This window comes from Ranitomeya variabilis, chromosome 3, assembly GCF_051348905.1.
Source record: "Ranitomeya variabilis isolate aRanVar5 chromosome 3, aRanVar5.hap1, whole genome shotgun sequence".
NCBI lineage: Eukaryota > Metazoa > Chordata > Amphibia > Anura > Dendrobatidae > Ranitomeya > Ranitomeya variabilis.
The window spans coordinates 103,097,331-103,109,361 of record NC_135234.1 but is presented as its reverse complement, the minus strand read 5'-3'; the positions used below and the strand labels follow the sequence as shown (position 1 = coordinate 103,109,361).

Below are 12,031 nucleotides of genomic sequence, written 5' to 3'. Positions count from 1 at the left end.
GTGATAGGTTCCCTTTAAGCAACCACAGGATAGATTAGAACGTTCTGATCACTGAGGTTCCCAACAATCCCAAGAATGGGACTCTGAAACATCGCCTTGTTTGGTGGAAGTGATTACCACACGTCATTTGTCTCCATTGATTGTCTCTGGGTCTGCTGTATGTCTTGCTGGGTACAGCATTGGACTAGGTTCTGAAATGCCATACACAATCAATAGAAGATTGGCATTCATGGTCATCACTCCGGTCAAAACAGGGAACTTCTGAGTCCCATTGTCGAGATTAGTGAGACCCCCAGTGATCAGGCAGTTATAACTTAACAAGTTAGCACAATTCCCTTAAGCTGAATTCATAGAACGCTAGCGTTGGAAGGGACCTCCAGGGTCATTGTGTCCAACCCCCTGCTCAATGCAGGATTCACCAAACCATCTCCCACAGATGTCTGTCTAACCTCTGTGTTAAGACTTCCATTGAAGGAGAACTCACCACCTCACGCGGCAGCCTGTTCCACTCATTGATCACCATAACTGTCAAAACGTTTTTTCTAATATCTAATCTGTCTCCTTCCATTCAGTTTCATCCCATTACTTCTAGTCTTTCCTTGTGCAAATGAGAATAAAGATGATCCTTCTATAATGTGACAGCCCTTGAGATATTTGTAGACAGCTATTAAGTCTCCTCTCAGTCTTCTTTTCTGCAAGCTAAACATTCCCTAATCCTTTAACCGTTCCTCATAGAACATGGTTTGCTGGCCGGTCACCATTCTGGTCGCTCTTCTCTGAACTTGCTCCAGTTTGTTGATGTCTTTTTTAAAATGTGGTGCCCAAAACTGGACCCAGTATTCCAGATGAGGTCTGACCAAGGAAAAGTAGAGGGGGATAATTACTTCACGTGATCTAAACTGTTCTTCTCTTAATACATACCAGAACTGTCTTTGCCTTTTTTGCTGCTGCATCACACTGTTGACTCATGTGCAGTCTGTGATCTATTAGTATACCCAAGTCTTTTTCACATTGTCCATAAAATACAATCTGAGTATGGACCACAGTGCCACCCGACCCAACTTCGTATACACTTATCAGGCTGCTGTTTTGGATCATGTTGCACTAATGACTGTTCTTGGCCTTACATGATGCAGTGGCACTAAATTCACTTTTACCTTGAATATGAACCCATCTCTATTGGGCAGGATTCATACATACCTCGAAACGGGGCAAAGAAACGGACAACCATGAAAAATGTGTTTGCTGTCTGCGAAGCAGGCCAATAACTGCGGCAGAAACACCACCGACCCAAACAAATTGGCAAAATCCAAAATTCTCTGTATGTATAGTGCACAATATCTTACTATAGGCTGTAATCAGGTTATAGTGCAAAAGCCAGAAATACATTTAAAAGGAATAGGATGTAGAGAGGGAGAACTCCTACTTGGCAGAAAAAAATGCAGCATTTCAGAGAAAACATTCTTTTAAAAGCCATTCAGGGATAATGTGATAAATCCACGAGTCAAGTCCTTAGCGACTTCCCCACGCCCCGCTCTCCTTATGGAGGACCTGTCAGTCATGGGGGGCAGACGGAGACCTGCTTCTATGACTTGTTCTAATTGCACCTTTTACCGGGAACGTTTATAAGTCCGTTTTCTATGAAGTGTTTCAAAGTAAAATATACGTGGCTAGGACTCGCTTTTGCCTAATACGCAGAGAAGAATTGCGTTCCTCCATCAGCCAGGCTGCCGATATTCCTAAAGCTCAGCGCCGTCTCATAGATCAGCCTCCTAACTTTCATAACCCAGGAGTTACAGGTCACAGAGGGAATAGGGCTGCTGTAAGGCAACACCGGCCAAGGGTTTTATGAGCGGCTCCGCTGCATGAATGATGGCGCGGGGGTGAGCCTGTCTCCCTCTACAAAATATTAATTTCTTGTTACTTATACGGCACCTGCAGATTCTAAAGATGCAATTACTGACATCTGGGTCCTCTCAAAATAATGACAGATTGCGGGCTATGCCATAAAACCTGCACACGGATTTTACCGTGAGTCAGCAGCACAATCTGTAGGAGTTAGGGATTCTGCTGTTTATTGCACCCTGTGCTTAGCAGAGAGCAACATGTGAAAAGTCACAGCAACAAATGACATTCGGCAAACTAGAATTCTACAGATCAAATTCCGTCACTGTTTTTCCGAAGTTACTGGATGACATTGGGTGAATCTTATCCACTTTGCTTCTACAGTAGTGTGTTTTGCGCTGCCACTTTTCTTCAGCAGTTGGATCCTGACTGATGAGATCCGGCCAGTGTATCTAAATATATGCAGTGTGCACAGACTCCTTTGGTAACCTAAAACTCATGGATGTGTTGAGAAGATATTTTGTTCCTTGCTTCTATTAGCAGTGGCACAATGTAGCAGATGAGCGCCATCTAGTGGACAGAGTCATTTTTGTTTTTAAATTTAAACATTTTTTATTATTATAGCGCCATTCATTCCATGGCTCTTTACATGTGAAAAGGGGTATACATAATAAAAAAACAAGTACAATACAAGTCACCGACTGGTACCAGACAAGAGGGGACCCAGCCTGCAAGGGCCACAGTCTACAAGGGATGGGTGAGCATAGTCCTTATTCATTCATTCATGCTTCTCACACATAGAACAGTTAACCATTGTAGTCAATGAACATTTGTCTTTTCCTTGGACCGATTATTCACAAAAAAGCACCCAAACTTCCAATGTTTTAAACGGATTTCCAGATCAAACTCTTCCATTCAAATTCAGAACTTTAAAGAGCCCAATCTTGAGTGGAGCAGGGGGTGTGCATGCTCGACCCCCATTGTCTATGGGACTGATAGAAATAGCCAAGCACTGTAGTCATATGTGGCAGCACCACAGACAATGTGCACCTCTGCTTAATTTAACCCCTTAACGACTGCCGATACGCCTTCTAAGGGTAAGTCTCCACGTTCAGGATTGCATCAGGATTTGGTCAGGATTTGCCATCAGTTTTTGTAAGCCAAAACCAGGAGTGGAACAATCAGAGGAAAAGTATAATAGAAACATATGCACCACTTCTGTATTCATCACCCACTCCTGGTTTTGGCTTACAAAAACTGATGGAAAATCCTGACCAAATCCTGATGCAATCCTGAACGTGGAGACTTACCCTAACAGCGGCAGTTAAGGGGCCTTATTCCTTAGTGCCGCTTTTTAACGGCACTGAAAAATAAGGATATAGCGCCCCCCAGCGTCAGAAAATCTCCGGGGTCCCGGAGAACATGATTCGGGTCGGTTTTTACTGTCCCTAGTGTTGTGATTGTCGTTATTCACCAAATAACGGCGATCGCAAAAAAAAAGTCCAATTTCCCATTTATTTCTCTCTCCTCTAATATGATCTAGCATACCAAGTATCTTGGAAATCAGAACTCAGCATATATCGCATTCACACGCTGCAGATGTATTGCACACATTACAACAAAAATCCCCACCACTGATCTGTGTGAGGTTTGTGCAGTAATCACATGGATTTCAGTGACCCATTTCAGATGAAAGTGACAGTCGTAGAAATGTCTGCAGCAAATTGACCCTAAGGCCTCGCTCACACTGACATATAACACGGCCCAGTGCTATGCGGTGTATTATCGGAGAGCATTCGGCCCAATGTTATACTAAAGGGCTGTGCAGATCTGCTAGACCCTAAGGACTCGCTCACACTGACATAACACGGCCCAGTGCTATGCGGTGTATTATCAGAGAGCATTCGGCCCAATGTTATACTATAGGGCTGTGCAGATCTGCTAGACCCTAAGGACTCGCTCACACTGACATATAACACGGTCCAGTGCTATGCGGTGTATTATCGGAGAGCATTCGGCCCAATGTTATACTAAAGGGCTGTGCAGATCTGCTAGACCCTAAGGACTCGCTCACACTGACATATAACACGGCCCAGTGCTATGCGGTGTATTATCAGAGAGCATTCGGCCCAATGTTATACTATAGGGCTGTGCAGATCTGCTAGACCCTAAGGACTCGCTCACACTGACATATAACACGGTCCAGTGCTATGCGGTGTATTATCGGAGAGCATTCGGCCCAATGTTATACTATAGGGCTGTGCAGATCTGCTAGACCCTAAGGACTCGCTCACACTGACATATAACACGGCCCAGTGCTATGCGGTGTATTATCAGAGAGCATTCGGCCCAATGTTATACTATAGGGCTGTGCAGATCTGCTAGACCCTAAGGACTCGCTCACACTGACATAACACGGCCCAGTGCTATGCGGTGTATTATCAGAGAGCATTCGGCCCAATGTTATACTATAGGGCTGTGCAGATCTGCTAGACCCTAAGGACTCGCTCACACTGACATATAACACGGTCCAGTGTAATGCGGTGTATTATCGGAGAGCATTCGGCCCAATGTTATACTATAGGGCTGTGCAGATCTGCTATTTTTTTAATGAGAAAAAAACAAATAAATTACAGCATGCTGCGAGTGGCTCTGGAATTTGGATGATTCATAACCATTCAAGTCTATGGGTGCGTGTGAAACATCAGACTCCACTCCCATGTCATCCAAATGCAGTCCGACATCTGCAGACTCATACAATGGAGAAGATGGAGAAATTAAGTTCTCCATCTTCTCCACTCCTGTGTTGTGATTCTCATCTTTCATCTGAAAGTGGGAGAATCATAAGAAAAAGCGAAAAAGCGCCTATAGCAATCAATCAGGTATCAGTTTTCAATTTCCAACACGAGCCTGAAAAATAAAAGCTGGAATCTGATTGGTTGTGAGGCACAGGTCTACCATTCAACTAATGAACTAAAAAATATAAATTCTAATAAAGAATTCAATGACTGTAGAGCAAAGAAAAGTAAAAGTCATCATCCAAACAAAAAGCACGCGTGGCTTCATCGTGTGCCATGTCACCTTTTTATTCAAGCTTTCGGAAAAGACAAGCAAAAAATTTTCATACTGACGTACAAGTTCTGTGTTATCACACGGTGATACGGTGCGCACATGGCTGTGTGCATTAGTGCAAGTTTGTTTCTCTTTTTGTCATTCTGAAAAATAAAATGCACTTAAAAAAAAAATAGTCTAACTTTAAACACTGAAGTTAAAAATATCCAAAAGGGCCTATTCTCATAATAGAGTCCTTATAATGTAATAAACAATTTAATATTGCATTATTCCCATTCCCGACAAGTATAAAAGTATAGTGTAAAAATGTGCTGGACGTTTAAATAGCATTACCCAAAAATATTTCATTCTCTTATTGCTTTATTACCTATGCAGCAGCATCACATTTTTAGGTAGTTGGTCCCCCCCCCTACGTCTTTATGGAGGCCATGTCCACAGTCTGGTTGCCCATTTCTTTCTCAATGTTTAAAATGGCTCCGTTGCGTAACTGATGCAAATGTAAGCAGGGGGTACCATTAATTAATATGGGGTTCGTCTGACTTACATGACATGTCTGCATCTAGAAAGGAAGAAAAAGCACATCAAGCAGAGCTCGGTTTCTCAATTCTAAAAAAACTGTCAGACCCAATAATAACTAGTGGGGTCCTTCTGCTTCTGTTTGCATCAGTTATTAAAAGGATATTTTTTGGAAATTAATTTCTCAAACCGGGAACAGACAAATGGAATTAGGACATGGAAGTGTGAACATATCCCAAGTGCACACATCCGCAGCAATTATGTGGCAAATTACTTGCAGAATGTTTAACCCTATGTACAGAAAATCTTTTAGATCTGTGGGATTTGCCATTTCTAAAGATTTTGTTCCCCCCCCATCGTGTGGTTGAGGGTTTGAAAACCCTATTCACATGTATTGTACTTCCAACTGCTGCAGATGTGGGAGCAGAATCCACACCACACATCCGTCATTATTCCAGCAAGTCTGAGCAAACCCACATATCACTCAGAATAAGGGCTTGTTCACACGATCCTTTTTTCACTGCGGATTTTTCAGGTCCTTTTTTGGGAAAATCCGCAGTGAAAACCCGCGGTGCTTTTCTCCGCGGATTTGTGTCCTTTTTCTACTGCGGATTCCACTGCGGGTTTCCAACTGCAGTTTCCTATTGGTGCTGTTGGAAACCCGCAGCGGAATCCGCAGAAAGAATTGACATGGTACTTCTTTTTTTCTGCAGGCAAATCCGCGCGGATTTGCCTGCGAAAAAAAGGATAGTCGGCACAGCGGATTTTGTTTTCCATAGGGTAACATTGTACTGTACCCTGCATGGAAAACTGCTGCGGATCCGCAGCTGCAAATCCGCTGCAGATCCGCAGCAAAAACCGCATCGTGTGAACATAGCCTAAGTCTTCAGACATCGCAGTATTTCCTTATAAAAAAAAACCAAGAGTTTCCGAATGGTGTGAAGAGGGTTTTAAGATACTGTGTACAAAAAAAAACCCATCGACCTGCGGCATCATTTAAAGGGCCACTGAAAGCGAAAATAGACTTAAAAGGGGTTGTCCAGCCCAGATCGATAAGTCTGCAGCCTCTCTCTGTGACTGCAAACTTATGAATCCCCCAGTGTACATGCTGCGGGGATTCGCTGGTTCCTGAACCGGGACCGGAGGGTATGAATGCGTTATACATACTCCCGGCCACAGCCCGTCTAGATGGCTGCGTCACTAGATGGGCACGACCTTGCTCAATACATAAGTATGGAGTGTGATTGCGCCCACTAGATGGGTTCTGGCCGGGAGTATGTATCACACATACATACCCTCCGGTCCTGGTTCAGAAACTGGTGAATCCTCGCAGAGCAGAGTGTCAGCTGGGGGGATTCAAAAGTCTGCAGTCACACAGAGGACCCCTGTTCTCGTCACCAGCTGGCATCCCTGTAGTCAGACCCCTAATGATCAAATAAAAAAATGTGTTCCTGAAAACCACTTCTAAGACCATTCAGAAAACTGCCTGCAAAACTGTTTGAAAGTATTGAACTGCTAAGCTAAAAATACAGAATATATTACACAGCTGCTTTCTGAAATACAGTGGGTACAGAAAGTATTCAGACCCCTTTAAATTTTTCACTCCATTTCATTGCAGCCAAAAAAAGTTCATTTTTTCACATTAATGAACACTCTGCACCCCATCTTGACTGAAAAAAACAGAAACGCAGAAAGGTTTGCAAATTTATTAAAAAAGAAAAAACAAAATATCACATGGTCATAAGTATTCAGACCCTTTGCTCAGACACTCATATTTAAGTCACATGCCGTCCATTTCCTTGTGATCCTCCTTGAGATGGTTCTACTCCTTCATTGGAGACCAGCTGTGTTTAATTAAACTGATAGGACTTGATTTGGAAAGGCACACACCTGTCTATATAAGACCTCACAGTTCACAGTGCATGTCAGACCAAATGAGAATCGTGGGGTCAAAGGAACTGGCCAAGGAGCTCAGAGATAGAATTATTGGCAAGGCACAGATCTGGTCAAGGTTACAACAGAATTTCTGCAGTACTCAAAGTTAAAGAGCACAGTGGCCTCCATAATCCTTAAATGGAAGAACCTTGGGACCACCAGAAGACTTCCTAGACCTGGCCATCAAGCCAAACTGAGCAATCGCGGGAGAAAAGCCTTGGTGAGAATGGTAAAGAAGAACTCCAAGATCACTGTGGCCGAGCTCCAGAGATGCAGCAGGGAGATGGGAGAAAGTTCCACAAAGTCAACTATCACTGCACCAGTCGGGCCTTTATGGCAGAGTGGCCTGACGGAAGCCTCTCCTCAGTGTAAGACATATGAAAGCCTGCATAGAGTTTGCTAAAAAACACATGAAGGACTCCCAGACTATGAGAAATAAGATTCTCTGGTCTGATGAGACGAAGATAGACCTTTTTGGTGATAATTCTAAGCGGTATGTGTAGAGAAAACCAGGCACTGCTCATCACCTGCCCAATACAATCCCAACAGTGAAACATGGTGGTGGCAGCATTATACTATGAGGGTGTTTTTCAGCTGCAGGGACAGGATGACTGGTTGTCATTGAAGGAAACATGAATGCGGCCAAGTACAGAGATATCCTGGATGAAAAACTTTTCTAGAGTGCTCTGGACCTCAGGCTTGGCCGAGGGTTCATCTTCCAACAAGACAATGACCCTAAGCACACAGCTAAAATAACAAAGGAGTGGCTTCAGAACAACTCTGTGACCATACTTTACTGGCCCAGCCACAGCCCTGAAATAATCCCAATTGACCATCTCTGGAGAGAAATAGAAAAAATTGGAGTCCGGCTCAACAGGACTGGATTTTCCTTTTTTTTTTTAAGTTTTCAAAAGAAAATCTATTGCATACAAAAGAAAAATTTACATGGTCGACATGACCCAGTCAACGTGTTTCGACTGCTCTAGGCAGTCTTACTCATGAGTTATTACTCATGAGTAAGACTGCCTAGTGCAGTAGAAACGCGTCGACTGGGTCATGTCGACCACGTAAATTTTTCTTTTGTATGCAATAGATTTTCTTTTGAAAACTTTAAAAAAAAAAAAAAGGAAAATCCAGTCCTGTTGAGCCAGACTTTAATTTTTCCTATTTTCCTTGATGCGAGGCCAAGGCAAGGCCGGTGTATGAGCCCCAGGTGGGTGAGCATAGAGCAACTGTGTGAAAAGGAATCAAGTTTCTATCTCTGGAGAGACCAGAAAATGGCTGTCCACCAACATTCACGATTCAACCTGACGGAACTAGAGAGGATCTGAAAGGAAGAATGGCAGAGGATCCCCAAATCCAGGTGTGAAAACTTGTTGCATCATACCCAAGAAGACTCATGGCTGTACTAGCTCAAAAGGGGGCTTCTACTCAATACTGAGCAAAGGATCTGAATACTTATGACCATGTGATATTTCAGTTTTTCCTTTTTGAATAAATTTGCAAAAATTTCTACATTTGTTTTTTTTTTTTCGGTCAAGATGGGGTGCAGAGTGTACGTTAATGAGGAAAAAATGAACTTTTTTTGAATTTACCAAATGGCTGCAATGAAACAGAGTAAAAAAACTTATAGGGGGTCTGAATACTTTCCGTAAATAAATAAATTATATATATATATTTATATATATATATATATATTTATTATTACATAATTTTATTTTTCCTCACCTGGTTGTGTAACAGGTATTTCCTGGTCAATTTCCCATAATAATATCACATTGTACACTCCAGAAGAAACAAGTGTGAATATATCTACAATGGAGTAACACACAGCAAAACACAAGAAACCAGCAGATTGAGGGCAGCGCAGGGATTTTTACAAGGTAGTTAACGCAACTTTTTTGAGCAAGTGACATGTCCTCTTTAAATGGGTGAGATGGTAGTAAAAGCATTCAAGTGTCGACCTCAGGAGTTAGAAAAATTGCATAGCTGGAACGCAGTTATTCAAGTCGTAGCTGAATGAAGAGGATTCTTCCGGATGCGTTTACATGCTGACAACGCTGCATTATAAGACAGACTGTGTTAAACGAATGCAAAGCCACTCAATGGGGACATATCTCCTTAAGGGAAAAATGGCAAAGGTGAACATATCCTTACTAATACTTAAATATAACGTGAATGGTCACAATCGCATGTCGCCTGCTAGTTATACAGACCAGAGATGCCTTTGATCATGTACATTATTTTAGCACATACAAGATAATACGAATGTTCACAAACACAAAATGGCAAGAGCAATCTGGGTGCGCTACAATGTATATAAAGCCATAGACGGTGCCAGGTGGCATACGCCATTTGATCAGAATGATCCAAAATTAATACATTGAAAAATAATGCATTACATGATGTCAATATTTCTAGCTACCTGTATGTTGGCTGCTCCTGTAAGGTTGTGCTCGTATGGCTTGGCACTTGGGTCACTACTCTGGAGCACCCGTCTAGACATATTTTGGAAAAGCAGAACAACCTTTTTGTATTTTGTATATGACCAATCTGACAAGTTTTTATGTACAAACAAAACCTGTTCTGCTTTAATTACTCATAGTTCATGGTCAGCAAATTCAGAAAGTTGTCCACTATAGGTTATTGTATTTAAAATGCACCCAAAAAGGATATTCATACAAGGAACATGTACACATGACCCTTGTCTCTCCTCTGCCCACCGGTCTCATTTCCTCTTCCGGGTGGGAGAGGGGTGATGCTAAGTTACCACTGCAGTCAGTTAGTGGTCACTGATTAGCTGCAGCCTTGATGTTCCATCTGAAGCAGTAGTAACAGTATCCTAGCTCTCACAGCGCTGTGCAGGAGCGACAGTGGTTCGGCAGGTGAGTGAGTATATATATATATATATATATATATATATATATATATATATATATATATATATATATATATATATATATATATATATAATTTTTTTTTTTTCTTTTATGCCCTCTGGATCCATTTTTCAATATAATACATAGTGAACAACCCTTTAACCTGGGATATTCCCAACAATAACCAGAAGCTTAGAATTAAGACAATACTACGTATCCGTACCTTCATATAAAAAATTTGGCCCTTAGACATATGGAAACGAGAACATTTTTTAAAAAACACAAGTAATCCAGTGTTGAAAAACCACAGTCCAAAGATATAATAAAATAAGGCAATGTGAATATTGAACAATTTAAAAAAAAATAAAAAAAAATCAAGAAATACTTTTTTGAATACTATACACCGCAGTAAATGTACTGCTAATGTGCGTATTCATTTCCTTCAAGTTTTACCCTCAAATTGCTTGGTGTGTACAAGGCACTAGACTGCTGCATAGCACAGCACGCATGGCTGGATCTGACTAATCCCAGCTGGATTTGCAGTGACCTTTAACTCCTGATCTCATCATGTGTGGTGTCCACATCAGGATCCGGATGATACAAGTCACAGGTCTCGTACATATCTGGCACGTCCACGTTTCCATTCATCTCTCGTAGTTGATGGTAGGAATAGGTCCAGTCATTATGGTTTCTTCTGCAGGACCAGACCTGTCTAATATTGAATACAGCACTAATGACTAGTAGAACCAGAAGGGTACAGCTCAATCCTGCCCACACATTCCTGCAAAACACAAATATAGGGTCTCATTAAAATACAAGGCAATGAACTGTAGACAAACAAGGTAATTTACATGGAAGCAGTTATGTGATCTGTAAGTAGGATGTCATAGAGCAGGGGAGTTGATCAGATTCATACATTTTTGTGGGAAAACTTTCAGGAAAACTTGCATTCAGTGACTGACAAGTCTTTATATGACCATGTGTGCAGAGATTGCTGTCAATCACTGCATAGGACCGCCCACTGGACTCCTGCAGTGCTTCAGAGTGAAGCATAGATCAGTATAGTCAGGGAGTCAGTTATTTCATGCTGCCATTGAATAATTTACAATTGAAACCTCAAGTTTACATACGCTATATAAAGACACATCTGCATGTTTGTCTCAATATCTGACATGAAAATCAGAATAAATCTTTCCCGTTTTCGGTCAATTAGGATTACCATAATTATTAATATTTGCCAAATGCCAGAATAATAAGAGAATGTTTTAAAGCATTTTCATTACTTACTGCAAAGTCAAAGGCTTACATACATTTCATTAATATTTGGTACCATTGCCCTTGAACTGAATGACTTGGGTCAACGTTTGGGATTTCCTTCCACGAGCTTCTCACAGTAGTTGGTCAGAATTTGTGCCCATTCCTCCTGACAAAACTGGTGTAACTGATCCAGGTTTGTAGATCGCCTTGCTCGCACCTGCCTCTTCAGCTTTGCCCGTAAATTTTCAATAGGATTGAGATCAGGGCTTTGTGATGGCCGCTCCAAAAAATTGACTTTGTTATCCTTTGTTGCCATTTTGGCAGTATGTCCATTTGGAAGACAGATTTCCGTCCAAGCTTTAACTTCCTGGCTGATGTGTTGAGATGTTGCTTCAGTATTGCCACATAATCTTCTTTTCTCATGATGCCACCTATTTTGTGAAGTGCACCAGTCCCTCCTGCAGCAAAACAACCCCACAACATGATGCTGCTACCCCCGTGTTTCAGAGTTGGGATGGTGTTCTTAG

The 12,031-nt window shown here is 41.8% G+C and overlaps 1 protein-coding gene across 1 annotated transcript in view; it reads right to left on the bottom strand.

Annotated features, from left to right (window-relative positions):
• Positions 1–10,358: 10,358 nt before the first annotated feature.
• The window catches only part of NAGPA (N-acetylglucosamine-1-phosphodiester alpha-N-acetylglucosaminidase), a 30,953-nt gene continuing 29,280 nt past the window's right edge, over positions 10,359–12,031 (bottom strand). The window contains exon 11 of the mRNA XM_077294444.1: positions 10,359–11,028. Coding sequence (XP_077150559.1) covers positions 10,797–11,028 — 232 coding nt within the window. The 3' untranslated portion in view covers positions 10,359–10,796. The remainder of the gene's footprint in view (positions 11,029–12,031) is intronic.